Raw genomic sequence first — 22,832 nt, 5'->3', positions numbered from 1 at the left:
TTCATTGTTGATTGATTTTATTTCTTTATGTCTTAATAACTTGTTCCACATTTATCAATTTGGCTTTCTTAGCTAGGTATTTTCTTGAACAAACGAAATTGTATTATAAATACAGTATTATAAACACTGTATTAAATTTCGTTCAAATCGGCGATTTACACTTAACCGGTGTCCCTTGTAAGAGGAAACAGGACAGTTACTAGTATTATATAATCAGTAGGGTAAACTGCACGAGTGTAATCCATGTATCTATATAAAGCGGTCTCTGTTAGCAACAGCTTCTTCGCGATGAGATCCAGGATTGGTACTATTTGCAACAAAGAATTATTGCTTGTACAGAGTCAATCAGCTACAAATTTAGAGTATTTCTTACTATCTATAAAGAAATATAACATTGTAACGTAGATAACTTTTGTAACGCGCAAGAAATGCAAGAATATGAATGTTAATTGAAATGAATTTATTGAAATGCGTTAGAGTTACATGCGTAGCTCTTTTCCCTTCTTTGCTTCAATTCCCTTTATTTCATCCTACATTATGAATAAAAAAGTGAGGTATGGCAGTTCCAAGTGTTATTTGACTATTTCTCCCTTTGAATATAAGATACCGTCATCGCCAAATCCCTTATAAACGTTTAGGAAAGTAACAATGTTTAAAAACGTCAACGATATTAATTATACACCGTGGACCGTAAACCGTTGTACAAGCAGAGCTTCAAAATAAATGCGTACGCGTGTAAATACCTGATTGGTTCCAGGCGTAAAAGATTTCACTACAGACCGTTGTTATAACTGTTTCTCTGTATATGAGCGAAGCATTGTCACGAATTCATCGACTACAGCCGACGACCAGGTATTTACATTAGAACTCTTTAAATCATAAGACCTATACGCCTGGTTGGACGCATCAGACAGCACACCGCCGCCCTCTACATACACATACGTAGCATCCGGCACCTATTTTACGCAGAAACCTCATTTTCTTGGTTGCTCTCAATAGAAATGAATGATTTGAAAGCTTTGTTCGTCCTAAAGTAAAATGTATTTGTCACAGAATTTGACGATTCGGAACGCAAGAAAATATCGCGCGGCCATGAAAACGTTAGGAAGGTTATAGGTACAATTTCGCCGAGCAAATATAAAAATATTTTGCATACGCACAATATAAATATCTCAATTATCTCAACTATCACGGAAACGATTGTAAACGTCTCCTTTTGGCCGACTCGTCGCTGGCCAATCTATACCTTTTGCGTTCTCTTGTTAAAAGGACGAATGTGAACATAACAATTCGGTCGCGATCGGCACCACTCGGTGATGATCGGTTGTCAAACGAAATTGCTATCGTTCACTAATTGGCCGCAAGAGGGCAGCTCCTGATGGGTCGTGAAGAGTACATGCTATGCAGTGTCGAACGCGGAAACAATTATCATTCGATGGATAAAAGGAACCAAATCTTTAAAAGTGTGTTTAATTTTTGCGATCGTTTTGTGCGATCGTGTGTTTAATTTTGCGATGACATCGTTTACAATGAAAGAAGCATGTTTGTATTTGTACTCCTCCTTACTGTATCGCGTCGTGTCACTTGTTCGATGATATTTAATAATAGTTAATACCGGTGGTACGTACGACAATTCTGATAGTAAATAACGCTTCTCGTTGTATCGTATACAGAACAACTGTAATAACGGTATGTGTCCGTAGTGCAATTCATTACATCACCAATATCGGTTACGTGCACGCGTATTCGATTGATTTTCAAATTCATTTTTCGGGAGAATCAAGAAACTTCGTGCGGCAAAGTTATTCTGGAACCAATCCCTTTCACCTTATTTGTTTCATAATTTATACCTCTTTGTCCATATTTAGATTTAATTTTTGCTGTTCAACTGTGCCTCCTGAATACAAACATTGTCTAGCGTCGCAATCAAACCCTTATCTACGGATTATGTTATCTGTCGCGACTGAACTGCTTGCTGGCTTATTGTGTCACAGCTGCCTCTGTTTTATGTTTCATAGATAGAATGTTAGTTTTTAATCTTATTTATTACTTTTGTACGTCCTTCGATAAACTATTGGTCACTCTTGTCGAGTCTGTTTCAAATCGTAACTCGATAAAGGAATATTTCATTGGCAGCATCTTTTAACAGTAGTGTTTACCAACACTTTCTTATTATTATATATTGTTGCATTTTTTCTTTTTCCATTCTTATAAGATCCCTTAACAATTATGTTAAGAAAAAAAAGAAAATTAAAACGCAAACTTTAAAAAGATATAATTATATCAAGTAGTAAGTAGAATAGTATTTTGGCAGTACCAGAGTAATTTCTAAGTACCTAGGCATGTTTCTTACCATTATTTTTAATTATTTTACATCTTAAAATATTTTACTTCGTATGCGCCGCGTTATTCAATAGCCTGTAACTGTAGATGAATTTTACAGTTGAAGTATTTCACGAAAAATTGTTGTTACTAACTGATCGTATATAACATATTATTTGGATACATAAATGAAGAAAATGCGTCGGTAGATCTTTTAGATTGTACGTGACTCGTAAAATATTTTGTTCCAAGTGATAGATGCAGTTAGGATAATTTAAATTAAAGTAATTGGTAAGTTCAGGAAAACGGTTGAATGAAAACTCGAACTCGGATCGAAGCGTTCATCGAAAGGGGACAAGAAAGTTTGTTCTTTTCTCTTTCACGAAATTTTCGTTATAGAATCACATTGAATAAAAAAAAGTTTTCTCGTTTGTAAATACATGGGTGGACGAAAACGGTATACACAACCTCGCGAATCGATTCTAGTAAACCGCTGGATCGCAATGTATCGAGATGTAAGCGCGTAATTCAATCGTCTCGAATCCTTTGCTCGAGACGGCGCAGCTGACACGAGTGACGACACAGTCCTTGTAGCAATGTGTCAAGCTGTGAAAATCCATTTAAAGATGGCTGCTGATCGAGCGATGGTCTGCCGTGTGATGTCATTTTCGAGCAACGTTTCGACGTTATAACACGAAGAAACTGTCGATAATCGTTTGCTGTCACTGATGCGAGCAACGTTTACAACTGAGAAGTCAAATTAACGAAGAATGAATTAATTTTCAATAAAAAAAATGAATTGTCATCAAATATTAAGTGGAGCTTGTAATGTGGGCGATCGGTGTTACGCCGTCGGCTCTGTCGAAGGAATTTCTTTTACCGTAAGTATCTCATTTTGCAGAACTACGACCGATGCAATTATTTACGTTTGAAGACATTTTCTTTTCTATTTGTATATTAAATTTTTATCGCGCTCGCGAATCATCAAGAACATTCTACGCACTACGTTCTTGACAATTCGTTGAACGAGTATCTGTAAAATATTTTTCAGTGTTCCCGGTTTTATAGGATCTATTGAACATCGTTTTATATCGCCACTCTATTAAATTATTATTTTCTAATCGCATAATTATACTTGTTATCGATTATTAAGATGCTTATTGGTTTTTATTGCCTGTACATAAAATTGAACATTTCGGTGCTTACTTACCCTACTTTGTTACAAAAGTAAATCTTGCAGGCTGATACAATATTGACAATGTATTTTTAAAAATTTTTCTTCCATGGTCGCATTATGCTTACAATATGTGTATTGTCCGATACAGGCGTACGCAGCAGGCTGCAATATAGTAATTCTTGCCAGCAATTTTGAACGAGTTCAAATAATTCCTGGAGCTGTACATAACTATATAAGAATCAGCTGCTTGGATTGCAGTACCGATACAGGAAAAATTGCCGCTGCGTATGAAAATCAAGTCTGTATTTTCGAGCCTACGCCATTGATTCATAGCACATGCTCTCATGTTTGTATTCCTTTTTTCCTTGTATTTATAGTTTATAACGATTATTTGAACATGTATTGTCATTTTTTGCACTAATTCTTTTAAACAATACGTGTAGCAATTAGAGTATCGATGGGTCCAAACTGGAAGTTTACAGACAGAATCCAATATCAGTTCGCTGTCGTGGAATTTAGAAGGAACGCGATTATTGACCGGTGGAGAACTACTGCAATTATGGCATCAAAACATAACACCGTTTCAGGAAGAACACAGTAAGCCTTTTCCGTTAACCTTTATTCAGATTCTATGTAGTTATAATTAGCATTGTATATAATTTTGTCCACTTTGATTTACGTAATGGAATTCTTGATGTTAGTCAAAGTAAAATTGTGTACAGCGATGAAGATGAATATGTTACGCGCGCGAGAAGCTGTTGTAGCCGGGCAAGAAGAAAATACTTCGAATGTTCCTCTGGATTGTGAGTTTGTTTTCGATGCAAGCGTAAAGTTGTAACAAGCATCGATTGCGTTTGAAATTTTGCAACAGATTTATTACCTTGGAAAAATTAGTGTGTATTTAGAATTATTTACAAGCGCTGCAACTTACTTCCAGTAGTTTTCTAAAATTTAATTAAAATTTCCAATGCTTTGGCTGTGAAGTAAATGATACGAATATTGGCCTTTGCAATTTTGTACATAGCTAATTCCTTTGATGCTTAAATGCGCTATTGAAAAGAAAGACGCTACGAATAATGTTGCTTCTCTCAGAGTCAACATCTTCCGTTTAAAGGAACCAATTCTTTGATTAGAATAGCGTTGTTAGCGTTTGAAGTAAAGAAGGAACTTTACTGCGTGTACATGTACCTGGTTAAATTCATTAAAAAACAGCCATGCTAAAGAGGCGTAACTTTTTTCAGCCAGTACCGTTACTTTTTCGATCGGCGGGGAAGCGGAAAGTCCCGCACCTGGAGATTCAAGCACCGGAAATGAACCGGGAGCATGGAATTGTGTTTGGAAGTGTCGCACAGCCTCACCGGTTCATCTCATGAGTTTCAGTCCGGATGGTACATTATTCGCGACGACAGGATTCAACGATAGATTGGTCAAAATTTGGTTAGAGTATAAACAATGTATGATTCTTTCGTATCTAATAGAAATGAGATATTTTTAAACGTTGTAAATAGTTTATCGAAAGTTTTAACGAATCCGTATTTTGAATTTATTATTTAGTGTTTTCAACAAGATTGGATCACACAAATATTACGCAATCCACGGCTAGCGACAGTTACAGTTTCGTTTATGTCGCTCATCCTCGTGCAGTCACACATTTATCTTGGCGCAAGACTAGCAAATACATGCCAAAGTATGTTAAATGCGAAAGCAAATAATTCTTTGAAACATTCATACTTAAATTGAATGTATTAGCGAACAAAATGTTATCGATGAATTTTCATTAATTCTTTGTTTAGGGGTTCTGTTTCCAACATGCTAGTTACATCTTGTAGAGACAATATTTGTCGAGTATGGGCAGAAACAATACCACCCGAGGCCGAAGGATTAGCTAATATGAGCCAATTTGAAGGATCCGACAGGCACGGTCATCACGGGAAACATCGACATCACAGTATGCACAAGCATCGATTCATGCAGCGACTCAAACACATGAAGTGCGTACAACGTAATCGCCCGTGTCGTTTCACTCCATGTCCTTCATCTGCTTGTATACCTTTACGTTTGATTCGTTTAAACGGTATGTATTTTTCATAGAACGTGTTTCCACATTCGTCGACATGCTAAACAACAGCATCAAGCAGGACATGCCACAGCTCCAACGTTACCGACATTACCATCAACGTATTCTGTACACGATTTTCATAATAATTATCAAGGTGCAGGCCACTATCCAACGATGCATTTTCATTTGGCAGCTAGTATCAATGCAGAAACTGGTATGATTATTTTACGCGCGTGCGCGCGCGCGTGTGTGTGTGTGTGTGTGTGTCGGGGTGGGGGAGGGGGGGGGTGGTTATGTCAGAGGTCGGCAACCTTATTTCGGAAAGGGATCAGTGGCTATATCAATGAGTAGATCTTTGGCCACGTGTATCTATAACTAATAAACAAAGTTAGTAATAATAAGCTTATGTTCATACGATTACCACCTTTTCACGGGTTCTTGTTGAAATATAAAAATTTGTCACAGATCTATTTCAAATCGATCAAAAATATAACGAGAGCAACAAGCTTCTCGATGTTTCCAAGTTCTAAATGGTATTTTCCATATATTTGTGGCTTATAAACATTTACGTGAATACATATTTATATGCGGTAAATCGATAGAATTTCTTAAAATATGAAGATTCTACGTCAGATCTAAAATACTTGAATTATTTTTTTCGTTTAAAACTGTTATAAGTTGCCAACGCCTAAACGTATACAGAATACCCCACGCTACGGAGACCAGTTGTATATTCGAAAGAGTCAGAGATGGATAACAATGTCATAAAACCAAATTAAACGATATCGAACGATGCATAATTTCTAAATAATTTTGAATTAACTTTGAAAACGCAATTATTTCTTTTTATTTAACAAACGAGACATTGCCGAAATATTATTTAGTAAACTTTCAACTCTAATAATTTTCTACGAGAAACTACTAGATTCAGGGCATAAGTACTTTGGTACTTTTGTACTTTTCTGCAGAAATTGCATGGCTGCATCGACTGGTCCAGTAAAACTAACAGGATTCCATTTATAAAAGAAAAGGAAGAAAGTGCAATTGCATTTTCCGGGTGCACCAATGTATAGAATTGTACAAAATTAGATTCAGATTACGTATCGTTCGTTACCATTTAATTTCGCCGCGTGGCATTTTTATCCATCGCTAACCATTTTGAAGATGCATCTTGTCGCATCACTTACGTGTTTCTCTTGAACGTTTGGATGAAATCGATCTTCCGTGTCGTAGATATACCACTGGTACCGAGTTTAATTACCGGAGATCCCGAGAGGGAACCAAATTTCATTTTACACTGGTTGAACAATAAAGAAATGCACTTTACGATGCAAGCGGAAAGTATTTTGCAAGAACTCACTCGTAAAGTGGTAGAAAAGGAAGAAGGATTGCATGAGCAGGAGATGGATCATGCAGATCATGATTTCGAAGAGGAAGGCCTGTCGAGTGAGTTTTTTTTCATCTATTGTTTCGAATTACCGCGTTTAATTGATACGTTTAATAGCATCATCGGTGCTAGCGACATAATTGATCGTGTGTCATCGCAGAAAAGGGAATACGATCGCAACCTGTACAAAAGTCGGGAGGCACAATTCGATCGACGAGCCAAGAAGATCATAGTAGCGACGAACATCATACGGCTCATACAGTTTCGTCGCATCACAGCTTACCGCACAGTGCTCATTCGCACCAAAGTCTTAGGTACGATAGTTTCGAGAGAAAAAAAGAAAAGAAAAAATAAGGACCAGCAAAAGAACGTTGTGTGTTATTTCTGAATAATAAATTGGTATCTTCGATTGGTATATTTTAAATTGGTTGTTTGCAGCAATACTACATCTATTAATTCCATCGCAACGGATGTAACGTCTTCGATGAATCATGCTCCGGATTCTTTGGATACCAAGATTGAAACGTTATTGCGCGATTGGCATCATAATCCGGATTTACTCTTCTCGATTCATCCGATAGACGGAAGCTTTTTAATCTGGCACGTTGAATGGCTAGACGAATATCATCCAGGATCGTTTCGACAAGCACAAATTTCATTTTCGACGCGAATACCGAACGCTTTTCCCCTTGGCGACGCTTCCACGATGAGTCACAGCGTATCGATGTACTCTCACAATACCGGCGGTCCCTTGTTAAATATTCGCGAAGTGGCAAAATCATCGACGAAATCGTCGAACGACGGTAAGCATTTGTATAGTATTCGATCGAAATTGAAATAAGATCCTAGAGATCGGAATCGGAAGAGTCCTTTCGACGACGACGACGACGACGATTATTATCTTATCGAGGTTATCGGATAATATTCAATTTACGTTACTTGTTGGAACGTTACTTTTCCTTATAATCGTTAATCGTATTTTTTCGTCGCAACTGTCTTATTGGTACAGCTACCGAAACTGCGACGCCGTTACCGAGTCTGATCGAACAAGACGAAGAACAGTCTACGTTAACGTCGAGAACGGGTCAAGAGTTGTTGAAAAATATTGAAAACTCGTCCGATCCGAATCAGAATGCTGCGATGAAAGAGAGAAACGGTCATTTCGGATGTGGGAAAACGAATCAGGAAGCAGTAAACGATTTTCTAACTCATCCCAGCCCAATTGTCTCTATGGTGTCGAAGCATTCAAATGGAACATTGAACCTGTGGCAACTGACGTTTGCCGACAGAACAAAATTTTCCCAGGTAAAAGAAAAATTGTTGGCAAATCGCACAAAAATATGGTATCGTGTTTGTTTTACTCGTTGATTTAACCAGTAGTCTGTCGATCGACAACAGGTATTGAGTATCGGACACGCGTCGAGAGCCTCGGGACATCGATTTCGGGTGAACGATATTACTTGTCACCCGGTTTTACCTTTGCTGGTGACGACGTCGCATCACAATATGCCGGAATGTTCAGGATCTCAGTGCCAGGAGACCGATTCGAACGAAAATTTGAATAGTATAGCGAGTTCCGATAAAACGATGTCGAAAGATGTCTCTTCTACCGTAAGTAAATACATACGTATCCATTGTGTATAATGTGTATATAAATCGAGTAAGTAAACGACCAGAAATCGTTGTGCTGTTTTTTAATCGTTCGAATCGTTGTTCCGGTTGAACCGATTGAAGTTCTCGATCGTGATTTTAGGGGTTTTGCAGCGAATTGATACTTTGGCGCGTAGACCCGGTCGGACCGTTATCAAAGAGCGGCGGAGTTTCCGAATTGGCGCGCATCAATTCCCCCGAGATCTCAGCGTTTAGTAACGTGGCCTGGATTCCAACTTTATTGCCAAGTACCACTTTAGGTAATTTATCGAATTCTCCGAGTGCGTGTTTCGTCGCCAGCGACGGCGAGTGCTTAAGGGTTTACCAAGCTGTTATCGATGCTAGAACGTTGCTGGCAGAAGTATCGAGCAGTGAAAGACGAAGCAGAATGATGGTAAGTGAACGAGTACGAGTAATTGATCGGAGTACGATGCATCAAGATGTCAATTTATTCACGATAGGATTCAATGGCGAGTCTCTCGACGGATATATCGTCGGACGATGGTATTAGGTATTCGATCCACGACAGGATAAAGATAGTATCGCAACAATCAACCGCAAGACCAGGTTGCGTGATACAGTTGGACGCTATCGCTGACGCGACGCACGTAAGTTGCTTAGGGAGAAAGAAGAATTGGAGAAGGAGGAGAATGGGGCTACTAATTGATCGATACGCGATTGGCGTCGCCCGCGCTCAATTCGAGGTTGATCGACGCGAGTGATTTTTGTCCAAATACAGGACTGGCAGAACACGCAGTTTCTACACGTATTCCAAGAGCAATTGATCACCGGCGACAGAAACGACGATAAACAAACTGGAGTGGATACGTCGGTAAACGATTTAGGTTTGATGGAGTCTACTTTGGACGCGATGGTAGATTTGCAGCAATCCGCAATATTCGAGGAACCATTCTATATAGTTGTTTTAGAGAGAACGCAACTGGGTACCACGGTACACATGTGGCGGTTGGTTATAGCCTCTCAGCCCGAGACGACCGGTACGGATCGAAAGTAACAGTTGCGTTGGAATGTTTCCTTCCGGATCCGTTAATACATGTGTCGTTCGATTTCGTAGGATTGTCGGGATCGATGATGTACGTTCCAGACTCTCATTTGGTACAAGACGAAGAGGAGGAAGGTGGTACACCTGGACGATATAATCATCCAGAGGGTAGGAGATCTCGCAGAGCGAGTCAAACTCGTCGCGATAGTCAAGGCGAGTTTGACACGTTTTTCCAAAGACGGCCTCAAAGCAGCCACGTTCTTATCACAACCACGAAAGCTTGTACTCAGGAATTACCATTACCGGACGGAGTTGAGGTTCGTATTATGTTTACTCGATTTTTTTCTTTTTTTTTCTTTTTCGTCAGTCGTCGCTGACGTTAACGAGTATTGTCGTAAAATTAAAAGAGAGAGAGAGAGAGAGAGATTGGGGGGGGGGGGGTGGAGCGAGGAAGGAAGATGATCATTTTTCGTGGTAATCACGCGCAGGTGGTACACGCGGCACCAGCCGCTGGACATTTGAGCAGCTCTTCCATATATCCTGCTTGTTTCGCACCGTACATTGTAGTGACGGCGTGCAGCGACAGCACGACACGATTTTGGAAATGTAAAGTGACAAAGGGTCAACAACCGGACGATAAGCTTCTTTACGAGTGGTGCGAATGGGAGATGACACGGAAGGATCAGGAATCCACGATCGATATTACAGGTACACGAACGTGCGCGATATCGCGATAGTCGCGAGGGAATGGTAATGGAAGAGATCGAACGACAGATAATTTCGGGTAAATGTTTCAGGGCAACCGTTGAATATAAGCGCAGCGTACAGTGGACGAATCGCGTGCGCGTACAAGTATGGAAAATCGTTTACGCGACCGACGAAAAACGATCCCGACTCGCGGTACGTGAATCTGTGCGTCGCCATATACGAATGCGAAAGCACCGGTGGGAGCGAATGGATTCTAGAAGACACTATACACCTAAAGAACATACACTTACCGAGGATTCCGGTGGATCAGCATTTAGACTTGAGTTATCTCTACGACAGTAGATTCTTACAAAAGAAGCAAAGGCTCACTCAAGTGTTGCAAACATTGAGCCACGAAGACGTAAGATCGCCAAGAAACGGAGAAAACGGAGAAAGCGCAAAATCGAACGCGGGTAAGTTTTTTTCGTTCGTCCGTTCGTCCGTCCGTCCGTCCGTCCGTCCGTCCGTCCGTCCGTCCGTCCGTCCGTCCGTCCGTCCGTCCATTCGTTCGTTCTTTCGTGCGTGCGTCCGTTTGTCTTTCGATACGATTACGCTCGCAATGGGAATTCGGTCAGTTGTGAGAAAAAAAGAAACGAGGGCACGAGGCAACATTTGGAAGACCGGTTGAAAAATTGAAAACTTGGACGCATATTGTACGCAAGTATACGGTCGTCGTATACCGATTGTTCCACTGTTGGTTTTTCTCACAACTGGAAAATTTGTTGAAAGATTCCCCTTGCCGGTGTTGGATCGATCGGTTCGTTCCGGAAGCGAAGGTAAAATAGAAAAAAAAGAACCCTGTCTCGAGTTTCGTTGGCAAGTTGTAAAAGTTGCGTGGTCTGTCACGGTTTCCAAAGGTTTGCTGGCAGTTCCGTCGTTCAGCACTCTCCAATCTCTGCGAAAGTCCATCATAGAGAACGGCAACACTTGTCCACTTACCCAGAAACATTTGGTTCAACTGGATTGGGTGTCGAAGGAGGATGGCTCGCATATTTTAACGGTCGCCGTTGGATCGAAGATTATGCTGTTCACACCGGTTTGTTCGGACCTCGCGCAAGCCAATATGAAAGCGATGAAGGAATCGCAGAGCAACAATCGACCGATATTGCGGAAAGCTTCGTCGTTGGCGCAGCCACAATTCGTCGACGAGATTCGTTGGATGAAACTACGAAAGATCGAACTGACCACGGCGGATGGTCTGCCTCCGTTGCCCATGCAAATATCTTGGGTGAGGGACGGGATTTTGGTAGTCGGCATGGATTCGGAGATGCACGTTTACTCACAGTGGAAACCAAATCCTAAGAAGGATTGTTTCCATTCGAATTTACAACACCAAGAGTCGGACGAGTTTCAAGCGAGTCGAAATTTAAGGGACGAAGACTTGCGAACATTGGCGAACGAAACGTCGCAGAGACGGCTGGCGAACGTGTCTTCCATGCCCCACCTTTCTCGCGTGAGCAGCATCAACTTGACGATGCTCGACGCGAAAAAGAAACGAGGTATGCAGAACGAAAATTTGAATTTCGACTACATGCCGGATTACGGTCTGTTCGAAGCGTCGCGTATCGCTTGTCCGGTTCTGCCTCAATACCATCCGAAGCAACTGATGGAGTTGCTCAACTCGGGGAAAATTCGCTGGGTAAAGGCGATATTGGCCCACCTGGTTAGATGCATAGGAAGCTCTTACCCGTTGAGGGCGGACGACGAGAGCCTGATGAAGCAACGCGGCGTCGGTGGTGTCGGTGTCGGCGTCGGTGTCGGTGTCGGTGTCGGCGTCGGTGTCGGCGTCGGTGTCGGTGTCGGTGTCGGTGTCGGTGGCGGTGGCGGTGTCGGTGTCGGTGGCGGGAGCGGATGGTCCCGTTCGAGAACAATGTCGGTCAGTTACGTGGGAACGACGTCGCCGCTGGAACCGAGAGGCTCGACTACCCAAATACCGGAAGAACTCACGTTGGATTACGCGGAGATAACCTCGATATCCCCGTTGCCGCTTTGGACGTTGCTGATCGCGGACAAGGAAACCAATCTACCGCATCAGCACAAAACCGAGGACACGCAGGACTACAACGAACTGTTCGACAACAATTTGGACGAAGGCGAGTCGTTGGACGACATGCTGGAAGAAGAGTACGATTCCTCGCGGCAAAAGGATAGGCGTTCCTCGGTCCCGGAACGGCAAGGAATATCGCATTTCGGGCCGCGGCAAGGAAGATTGCTCTCGCGATTGTTGACGCACACCCATTTGCCCGGGCTCTCCAGCCTCGATCAGATGCACTTGCTCGCTCTGGCCGATACCGTGTCTACCTGCAACGTGGACTTTGCCGAACGATTCGCGATCGACGCCGCGAAGAACGCGATCGCGAAAGAGAATTTGACCGGAATCCCCGACGGCGAAACGGTCTCGATGGATTCGTTGGACGATTGCGGGCTACGGTTCCTACTGGCCATGAAGCATTACAATTATTTGATACGTTGCCTCCCGCTCGCCCAGCGAGCGCAGTTCCAGAAGCAGGGTATAGCCTCGAACAACCTCGTTTGGGCGTTTCATTCCGAATCCGAGGAAGAGCTGCTCGGCTTGATACCCTCATACGCGAAAGGTCAACCAAGGTGGAGCGTATTGAAGGAGCTCGGCGTAGGTTGGTGGATCAGAAGCAACACCGTGTTGAAAAGGTGCGTCGAAAAGATCGCGAAAGCGGCCTACCAACAAAAGCAAGAACCTCTGGACGCTGCGCTCTACTACCTCGCCATGAGAAAGAAGAATCTCGTTTGGGGGCTGTTCCGAAACAAAAGGGACGAGAGAATGACCAGTTTCTTCGCGAACAACTTTACGGAGGATCGCTGGAGGAAAGCGGCCTTGAAGAACGCGTTCGCTTTGCTCGGCAAGCAGAGATTCGAGCACGCCGCCGCCTTCTTTCTATTGGCAGCCGCGCTCAAAGACGCGATCGACGTGTGTTTGAACAAATTGAACGACATACAGCTGGCAATGGTCATCGCTCGACTCTACGAAGACGATACCACCTCTTCCCATATGAGAAGGCTGCTCTACGAAGAAATTTTAGGCTGCGACAAGGACGGCCGAAACCAGGATATGAACAAGGCTCACCCGGATCCGTTTTTGCGCAGCATGGCCCTCTGGATACTGAAAGATTACGCCGGCTCGCTCAACACTTTGCTCCTGACGAACGTCGGGACCTCGCATCCCCAGTACAACGACGAAGCCGACAAACCCGAAGGCACCACAGGTATCGGGAAATGGATCCGCGCGATCCTCTAGACGCGCTCGTGCGGGTCGCTCAATTGTTTCCTTCGTTTCAGCGAATCCAAACGTTTTCAACTTTTACGTTTACCTTCGTACCCACCCGCTGCTCATCAGACAGTACATCGCGTCCACTGCCCAAGATAAGAAGAAAGGTCATTCGGTGGTTATATCCGGATTTAGTTACGGCACGGAGACCAAATCGCAGCCCGACAAGCAATTAACTTTGGAGGACAGCATCACTCCGTTGGAAAGGCAGCTGTACTTTACGACAGCGCACGCGCACTTCAAGGCAGGATGTCCCGCTCTCGCGCTCGAAGTTCTTTCGAAGTTACCCAGTAAAGTAATGGAGACCAATTCCGAAGATTCCCCCAGTACGTATCCTATCGTGTCCGTCGTTCGTTTGCCCCCCTCGATCGATTCCGATCCATTTCTTTTCTTTCCGTATGGTGCCAAGGTTTGTTGAACAGCCCGAGCAAGTCCAGAACGCAAGATTATCAAATAGACACGGGTATCATCAGCTGGGACATTGAATCGAAAAAAATCAACGAGGACGAAGGTAAGTCGAGCAATTTAACGCGCATAGGGATTTAGATACCTTACGTATCGACCTTAGGTATCGTCGATTGGTCCCAACCTGCGTCGCGCAAAATCGAGGAAGAATTGGTGCTCGAGTGGGACGACGACGCGATCGAAAACGACAATACCGAGAGCCCGCCTTTGAGCATGAAGCTGGACAGAAAGGAGTCGAACGATGCTAAATCGTCGGAGAAAGAGGGTGAGCTCGCGCGTCGACGATCGATCGTTGACCACTTGACAACAAACTCTCGCCTCGTGATTCGCAGAGAAAAACTCGAAATCGCCCGGTCAATTGGACATCATGGCGCAACAGTTAAAGTTTGTGGCTTGTTTGAAAATTTTGATGGAAGAACTGTCGACGTTGGCAACGGGTTTCGAAGTGGACGGTGGTCAACTTCGATACCAGCTGTACGTGTGGCTGGAACGGGAAGTGGACGCCCTTAGACAGCTTTGCAGCTACAGCGTAAATTCGGACGGAGACGCGAACAACGTTTCGGAATGTAAGTGAACGTAAAACCGATCTCGATTTCGATTAACGAATATTTCTTTCAGACGAAGGCGGCGGTATGGTGGATGACGTGCAACCGTGCACCAGGCCCGGTGAACAGCCAACGTTGCACGAAATATTGGTGGCCGAGAAATTGGATTTCGAGGCCAAAGTACAAAGAGCCGTACGAAGAAAGAAATGGTTGAAAGGTGACGACAGATCCGAACGCGTAGATCGTTCCCGAGCGAGAATATCGTGACCGTTGTTTCTACCGTTAACTTTTCAGCAAACGAAACTTTGCTGCGAACCTTGTTGTCCTATTGTTCGTTACACGGAGCATCGGGTGGTGGTTTGGCGTCCGTAAGAATGGAGCTTGTTCTCTTGTTACAAGAGTTGCAGCAGGAAAAGACGCAGCAGCAGTTACTCAGCCCTCTTCCGTTCCCAACCACGCTTCCTCTCCTAAGCGCCAGCGTAGCGTGCAACAAAACCGTCGTGGCGGATCCGGTCAGACACTTGCAGGTTCGTAGATATTTTAAACTCGAGTGTGTACTCGGTAGATAATATTGGAAACTTTCTAGTCCCTTGCTCACGATATGCTGCAAACATTGGTGGAACTGCGCAAACCGCCGATGCCGACGAGAAACACCCACTATTGCGAAGTATTTATAATGAGGGATCTAGCGGTAGCTCTGAGCGCTTGCATTTATCAGTCGCTTTGCGATTCCGACACTTTTGTTACGAAACATCAACAACCGGAGAGGTAAATGGTCGTATTCGTTTATTAACCAAGTTGCGGAGTTGCGGAGTTGCGGAGTTGCGACGCGAAATCGTTAAATGGTGGTGAATCCGCGTAAATTTGCGTCGTATAGTTTTCCAGCGGTTGCCGAGATAGAAACGTTCTCCGGCGGGCACTTGGTGGCCTCGAATCGACACCATCGAAGATACTCGACGGACGATGGCGTATGCATTACCACGACGCCCTCGAAATGGCCCGGTGTTACCAACTTGCGCGCGCTATTGGCTCGCGAAAAAGACGAGGACACGCCGAAATTGAATATTCTCCTTTGCGAATCTTTCGTGGCCACCTACATGAGCCTGTTCGTCTACGCCCTTTGGAGCTGCGACAGCCATATTCTCTACAGGCTCGTGGGTCAACGATTCGATAACAGCACGTGGTCTTGCCTTTTCGGTGGCGGTGTGAAGAAATTGTTGCGCGTCGCGAGCACGAGCAGCCAGGTAAAGTGCAACACCGTTTTTTCGTTTCGCGTCGAAAACGAAAATATGCGTTCGATTTGTTCAGATTTGCGGACCGGGTTCGATGGAGAGGGCCGATAGCGGTTCGAACGAAGCGCAAACCACCGCTGGGGTCGTATGGAGCACCATGACGTCGTTGACCAAGCAACGCGTAAAACTGAATATGAAATTATTGGGCCAGTTCACCGGTCAGCAGCCAAACATGAAAGAGGACAAGCCTACCTACAGAGAACAATTCGTGTCGCCTCAAATGAGCATGATCTCCTATTTTTTAATGAAGGTGAGCGGCAACTTTTGCGCGCAATACCCTCAAGGGTGTATCGTCGCGTAACACGTTTATCCGTTTCTTTGTTCCGCCGAGGTAGCCTCACATAGATAGCGAGTACGCGGACGAAATAGATTACGATTCGTCCGACTCTGCGGTGTCGGATTTGGATTCCTCCGAAGACGAGGAAGACGTGTTCGACACCAATTCGAAACCAAAGAGCAAACCAAAGGACAGTACGGAGCACACGAATCCAAACTCGTACAGTTGGTGTGTCATGAGATTGGCCATAGTCAAGATACTGCAGGAGCAGCTCCAGGATTTCTTGAACGTCGCTGGCATAGAGATGCAAGGTATTTTAAGGTCTCGCCGAAACGGGAAACGTAGAAACGAACGAGATTGAACGGACTCGCTCTTTCGTAGAACTACCCGTGAGTAGCCCGTTGATCCACGGAACGTTGGCTGTCGTGGCGCAATGGCAGGAAACGTTGCGCGAAGAGTTGGACAACAGGGGACCACCGCCGATCAATTATATTCCCGGTTGCGCACCGGATCCAACGCCCACTCCGGGAAAACCAGCGATACACAAATATCGATCATTGCTCGAGAGAGGCAATACGCCGTTCAAGTAAGATCGCGATCGGTTTCCAATTTCAATTTCAATTGTTCGAATTTCGGGATCGTAGCTCGATCGGAGTCGTCTTTTACTTTTTACTTTTAGTACGCGGTTAGCGTCCACGGCTCCGGCCAATAGGCTCTGGTGTTACTTGGTTAGACAAGAATCGGCGCAAGATGTTTTCATTCGTGCCGTGTTCGGGAAACGAAGATCTTTATCGTCGATATTGGACAGCAATCAAACCGCGATCGACAATTTGAATCGTGGAACAACGGCGGAAGACAAGGGCAGCGATAGCGGAACCACGAGTTTGCCCGAACCTGTGCGAATTATTCACAAGGAACAAGATAGCATCAGCGCGTTCTGTTTGAACCAGGTTTGTCGCAACTTATGCGGGAAAAGCTCCCGTTTCATTTAAATCGTATTCGCTCGTAACATCGCGAGCGAATCTATACGGTCCGTCATTCCAGGTGAATCCAGGTTTGATGGCTTTGGCCACTCTTCGCGAGGTACAAGAAATGAATATATCGTTGCTGCTCGAACTCCCATCTTGGTTGGAAGACGAATGCGAGTTCGACCTGATCAATTTGAATAAACCACCGGAACCGGAACCGGTACAGCCGAGCAGTTTCTTGGTGATTCAGGCAAGTAGATCGACTCGAGCCGAGCGTGTCTCGTAGATCGATGATGATTCTCATCGTTTCCATTTGCTCGCGTCTAGACGGCAGCGGATCGACCGTTGCTCGCCCAGAGTCCGCAAACGAACAGTCGTCAACCGCAGTCGGGTATCGCGAGCCAAAGCGGAAGAGGAGCTAGCGTGGTAAGTCTCGTCTCTTCTCTCTCTCTCTCTCTCTCTCTCTCTCTCTCTCTCTCTCTCTCTCTCTCTCTCTCTCTCTCTCTCTCTCTCTCTCTCTCTCTCTCTCTCTCGAGGTGATCGTAACTCGTGCGCGCGTGCGTACGTGCGTGCGTTTTACACTTTTACCTCTGGTCTCCTTGCTCCGGCCTAGACCGGATCTTATTTTTCTCCGTATCTCCATATATTTACCTATGTACGTGTAATAACTTGTCACGATAATTTACCAATTGAGGAATGTTTGCGTTAAAATGGTTCTATCCCGCGATAGTTTACGATCGATCGTGTTGAATTCGATTCTCTCCTTTTCGGCTCGACGCCGACCCAACGTAGAGAGACAACCGACCATGTACTTATCGTTTCTTTATTTGTTCGAACTGCCGTTACCCGCGTTTTCGGCGCCTAAGTTTTAAGGCGTTCGTTCGTATTTTCGATTGCATGACACGTAAATAAGTTTGCACCATAGAATGCACTATTTGAGACACGCGGCTACTTCGAGGCTTGTTTCTTGCGAGATGTTGGGAAAGAAAGGTACGAAGATGGAAAGGCGGAAGGGCGGAAGGGCGGAAGGATGGAAGGGTGGTAAAGGTCGCGGGAGGGAAGCCTCGGTAGCCGTGATTGCGCGTCGATATTGCGTCGAGTAGCCGTCGCACTGGGTCGAGTCGAAGTAGCACAATTGGTGACGGACAACATGTTCCTTGTTCAATGCTTGCCTAACGTCTAACTTGGTTCGCGCGTCTGACCGACGTCACTGACCTGGTGGCTCGTTCGCTCGCTCAGATGAAGGGGATGCCCGCTTTTCCTGGCTCCCACGACCTGCGTTTCTGTCGGTTTGTTGCCGATAGGAGCAAACACTTGTTGCAACCGGTGAGATTAACTTCTAACAGACCCTAGCCTGCATAATATATCCTAGTATCTTAGTGCCAGTTTCGTATGCGGTTCTTTCTTTCCTTTTCGTCAGTTATTTTCATTTTCTTTGAATCATTAACTAACCATATACGCTCCAGTTGGTAATATCGTAAGCGTAAATGGTCGACTTAATTTTCTCTCTCGGCGTGTTACGCTCCCCGTGGTGCCGTTCAATATTCATGCGAACAAAATAGGCTGATCGTTCGAAATGCGTGGCCTCGCGTCGCTACAAATCTATTCGCGGATACGGTGTGCACGTTGTCTCGTTGAGAAGCAACCTTGACCGCTCGCGATTCGAATCGTCGATCAGCCAATTGGTCGCGCGAGCAACACGCGATCTACGTATTTAGAAACGTGCGCGCACTCGTATTTACTAGTTCTTCTTGTGCCGCCTCTAGCGCGACGAAAGCTTTATTTCCGCGAAGCTATCTCGACAGTTGGTTTTCGTGAGGCTCGAAAACGGGACTTGTTCGATCGGAACACCGACGCGGCCTCCGTAACGGAAACCGTTCGGCTCAACGATCGCAAGCGCAACGCGAAGCTTTCGCGAGCATATTTCTGTACGAGATAGCTTGTATACCTTTTCCGGGGCGAAATTTGTTCGATGCAATCTCCGAGCGAACAAAACGAATCAATCGACGCTACGCTGACCATTCTTACGGATCGTTGTTCAATTCCTCTCTCGCGGGGAGCTGCATGCCCCTTTTATTATTATTATTAACCTTTACTTTGCCTACGGAAAAATACTTGGAGCATCGAGCATTTTCTGCCTTTTGAACGTTGTCTCGTCTTGAATGTCGTCCGTAGTATTTAGCGCTACTTTGCTTACCCTCGGACCGCGCCTCGAAGAAATCTCCAACGATTTCCATCCGAATCCCGAAACGCGGGGTCCGCTAGCTCCTACTTAAATTCGGTTGCGATCGTACACCATCGGGTTTCAAGAACGAACCGTCTAGCGGACCCTGACGGTTCGCGGAGTGGCCGCGAGAACAGCTACGTACGTCGATGAATCGAAGATCGAAAAACCGTTTCGTTTCGTCTCGTCGATCCATCGACGTACGTCCAAAGAGCGATCGTTTGCTCCTAGGCTTTGGCTTCTCGAATCAACGACGAAAAAACTAACGAGAAAGACGATAGCATGCGTTTCTCGAACGTGCAGCCCGATCGAGGCGCCTTTTACACTAGGTAATACGTATATGTATTGTATGTGTTGAGCGTAGATGATCGCCCCTTCTTCTTTATCTCTATTTCGTTTACTCGTTCCACTGCAAGTCTTAATGTCCGCATCCTAACGTATGCTGGCATACGCTTGCAGAGTTACATTGACTTTTCACACGAAACACTTATATATGTACGTATTGTTTGCGTGACAACGAAGCAATCGATTTCGATTACTCCTGGCACCGATATAACATCGAATATACATTTTCTTCCGACAGATCTTGAAGCATAAAATCGACGGTATCCGAAGAATCTCCTCGCATCCACTTTTGCCGTTATGTAAGAATATTATTATTCGTAAGGTTGCGGTTACCTACGTACGCGTATCTACTCTTTGCCAATACGTATCTTCGCGTGTTCGACAGACCTGACCGGTTCTCAAGATGGCTCGGTATCGCTTTGGGAATGGGGACACCAAACGGCTGTGGCGACCCCCAGACAGCCGGGAACCTTTGCAAAAGTGACTCGCGTCCGTTTCTCCCAGCACGGAAACAAGTTCGGTGTCGCTGATTCCGATGGGCATCTCAGCTTGTTTCAAGTAGCCTGCAGAGAAGGAACAGCCCGACCGTTCTTCGTAAGAAATTTTGCCTACGCTCGCTGCTATCCTCCTCTTTCTCTGCCTAGAATACACCATCCGTGTACTTACGTATGCATTGCGCGTTTACAACCATTTGTCGTTCGTTCGTTTTTTCTCTCTCTCTCTCTCTCTCTCTCTCTCTCTCTCTCCTCTCTTCTTCTTTTCTTTTTTCTTTTCCAGAATTATCGATGTCACAGCAAAGTGACGGCAGACTTTGTCTTCCTCGGTGCGTGTAGTTTAATAGCAACTGCCGGTCATGGTTCCGAAGGACGTAACGTTGCCCTTTGGGACACTCTGCTTCCGCGAAAGAAATCTTTGATTCAAGGTACGTATCGTTCGTCTTCGATGTATCGTATGCACTCGTTCCAATGATTCTCGTCTCTTTTAGATTTTACGTGTCACGAGCAAGGGGCCAGCTCGTTGATATTGGCACCGCAACATCACCTATTGATCAGCGGAGGAAAGAAAGGGGACATCAACATATTCGACGTTCGACAGAGACAACAAAGACACCGCTTCCAGGCTCATGAATCGGCCATCAAGTGTTTAGCCCTGGATCCGCACGAAGAATTTTTCGTCAGTGGAGCAGGAGATGGTGACATCAAGGTGACGCCTGTACAGAACGAAACGAGTTTCGTTTTCCTAGAAATGTATAAATACCACGTTCTAGCAACGTTTCGAAAAAAAGGGAAACTTGTTTATTCGAGACCGATAGAATCTTTTCTATTAATTACAATTATATTAGCGTATCGAAAATTAATAGAAATACCTGTAATCGCACAAATATTTTTCTCTTCTATTCAGATATGGGGTTTAACGGTCCATTCTCTGCTTTATTCTTTTCCCGGAGAACATCCGCGATCCAGTTTTTTCAAAAACATTGGACAAGTAAGTTGGCTCGACTTAACCGACACATATTTCTGTGAATAATAACGTCAAGAACGTTTTCCAGGGTGTGACGCAACTGCACGTCGATTCCGCAGGACGTTTATTTTCTTGCGGTGCCGACGGATCCATGAAAGTTCGTCAGTTGCCGGAACGCGATTGCATTGTGCACACTTTATATTAGAAGAACAAAAATATGTTAATCTCCCGTAAACCAAACGTTTAAAAATGAACCGTTCGTTCGTTCGTTTGTTCACGAATCTAAACGCTATTAAATATATGAATGCGTATTCTCCTCGTAAATATTCTTTGTACGAGATTGTACGATGAACGATCATCTCTTCTGCTAAATTACGAGCTTGGATGGAAATATCTTGTTCGTTTTTCCTTCTTTTTCCTTCTTTTTTTTTTTTTTTTTTTTTTTTTCGTTTGCCCATCGAGTACGGAAAATCAATCAAATTTAGAGAAGAGGATCGTTAATTGCCGTGAAATTGAATGCATTCGAAAAATTGAAAGGCAGTGCTAACCACCGATGAGACCCTTTGCGCATCGTATGATGTCGATATGGGTTATTCGCACGTAATACGATGTCAATCAACGTTCCTGCCCATGGTAATGAAGACAATACGAGGAAAACTTCCTAAGCTTTGGAGTTTGCGTTGTATGTACGATATCGTTAAAATTGATGACTCGGTGAAAAATAACCTGGCCGTGCTACTACAAATAGACGATCGCCGTTAGCGAACAAGCAATCGCGATACACGACGAGAAGGACGCGTAATGAACGACGATAGTGTATTCGTTCGCGTGGCTCGGTTTTTTTTTTCACCGAATGTACCGTCCGTGTGTACTCACGGGATACGCACCGCCCAAAATTTCTTTACCATAATATTAACGGAGACAAAATTGTTGTTGGTTCTAAAATCCCGAAACTCGTATTGATCAGCACTGCTTCGAACGATTTGTTACTTAGTCGCTCCAATCCTTTTCCACTGAAATTCGCATTACGAAAAACGATCACTTTCTTATATATTCCGATATGTTGCACATGTACGTCCAAGTACCTTTTCAACAATTATATTCATTTATGTCCTCTTTTATCATCTCTCGAACGTCTTAATGCCATGCTAATATTCGTTTCCTATAGAATGTACATTTCTAGGTTACGAATGTGTATAAATTTGAAATGATACACCAAAGTTAGTCAAATTGTTAATGGCGAGTGTTGATCGTGTATCGTCTTGCTTTTACATTCGCATCTAGTATTATGTAGTTAACTTTTCGTCGCAAAATACAATCGTATTTGCATTCGCTAGGATTGCGACGAAATACATTTTTAAGAAAGCTTTTATTATGTAAAGGAATGTTTAACGCAAATACTACGTCATATACTATTCGACAAATATGTAAATTGACGCAATGAAAATACAGATGAAATCAGACGCATTTATTTCCTACCGCATCGTGACATTTGTATACCATTGCGCACCGTGCGGAATCGGTAGGTCGGTCAAAAGGATTCACAGGTATCTACTAGATCCCGTCTCTCTCGAATGTGGAGGCAAACTGACCTGACTTTATCAACGAC

The 22,832-nt window shown here is 44.2% G+C and overlaps 1 protein-coding gene across 4 annotated transcripts; it reads left to right on the top strand.

Annotated features, from left to right (window-relative positions):
- Positions 1–2,934: 2,934 nt before the first annotated feature.
- Rbcn-3a (rabconnectin-3 alpha) lies at positions 2,935–22,690 on the top strand. 4 transcript variants are annotated; one of them, XM_076323625.1, is made up of 41 exons: positions 2,935–3,203; positions 3,648–3,845; positions 3,943–4,096; positions 4,222–4,302; positions 4,741–4,953; positions 5,054–5,186; positions 5,293–5,490; positions 5,591–5,772; positions 6,792–7,004; positions 7,106–7,259; positions 7,384–7,748; positions 7,955–8,250; positions 8,344–8,556; positions 8,699–8,989; positions 9,057–9,203; positions 9,335–9,593; positions 9,671–9,915; positions 10,087–10,306; positions 10,396–10,758; positions 11,203–13,584; positions 13,658–13,972; positions 14,056–14,157; positions 14,215–14,376; positions 14,444–14,677; positions 14,730–14,873; positions 14,951–15,183; positions 15,243–15,424; positions 15,534–15,900; positions 15,965–16,198; positions 16,284–16,536; positions 16,607–16,811; positions 16,905–17,175; positions 17,270–17,443; positions 17,521–17,619; positions 18,433–18,519; positions 20,001–20,061; positions 20,148–20,356; positions 20,540–20,684; positions 20,748–20,965; positions 21,164–21,247; positions 21,312–22,690. In XM_076323625.1, exons 1-41 carry the CDS (start codon positions 3,117–3,119, stop codon positions 21,426–21,428), a joined length of 10,290 nt encoding a protein of 3,429 aa, XP_076179740.1. In that variant the 5' UTR covers positions 2,935–3,116; the 3' UTR covers positions 21,429–22,690. The 4 variants fall into 4 exon arrangements, with proteins under 4 accessions (XP_076179740.1, XP_076179739.1, XP_076179741.1 ...); XM_076323624.1 differs by having other exon boundaries at positions 21,300–22,690; XM_076323626.1 differs by lacking the exon at positions 4,222–4,302 and having other exon boundaries at positions 2,936–3,203.
- The last annotated feature ends 142 nt before the right edge of the window (positions 22,691–22,832 follow it).

This window comes from Ptiloglossa arizonensis, chromosome 11, assembly GCF_051014685.1.
Source record: "Ptiloglossa arizonensis isolate GNS036 chromosome 11, iyPtiAriz1_principal, whole genome shotgun sequence".
Lineage (NCBI taxonomy): Eukaryota > Metazoa > Arthropoda > Insecta > Hymenoptera > Colletidae > Ptiloglossa > Ptiloglossa arizonensis.
The sequence above is the reverse complement of the archived record's forward strand: the minus strand, read 5'-3'. Positions and strand labels throughout refer to the sequence as shown.

Bases quoted from the DNA above. Each gene is read 5' to 3' on its own strand.
- Rbcn-3a (XM_076323624.1), top strand. From the start codon at position 3,117: ATGAATTGTCATCAAATATTAAGTGGAGCTTGTAATGTGGGCGATCGG. The intron at 15,425-15,533 runs GTAAATGGTCGT...TGCGTCGTATAG, and splicing joins AAACATCAACAACCGGAGAG to TTTTCCAGCGGTTGCCGAGA. The intron at 20,357-20,539 runs GTAAGAAATTTT...TTTCTTTTCCAG, and splicing joins GAACAGCCCGACCGTTCTTC to AATTATCGATGTCACAGCAA.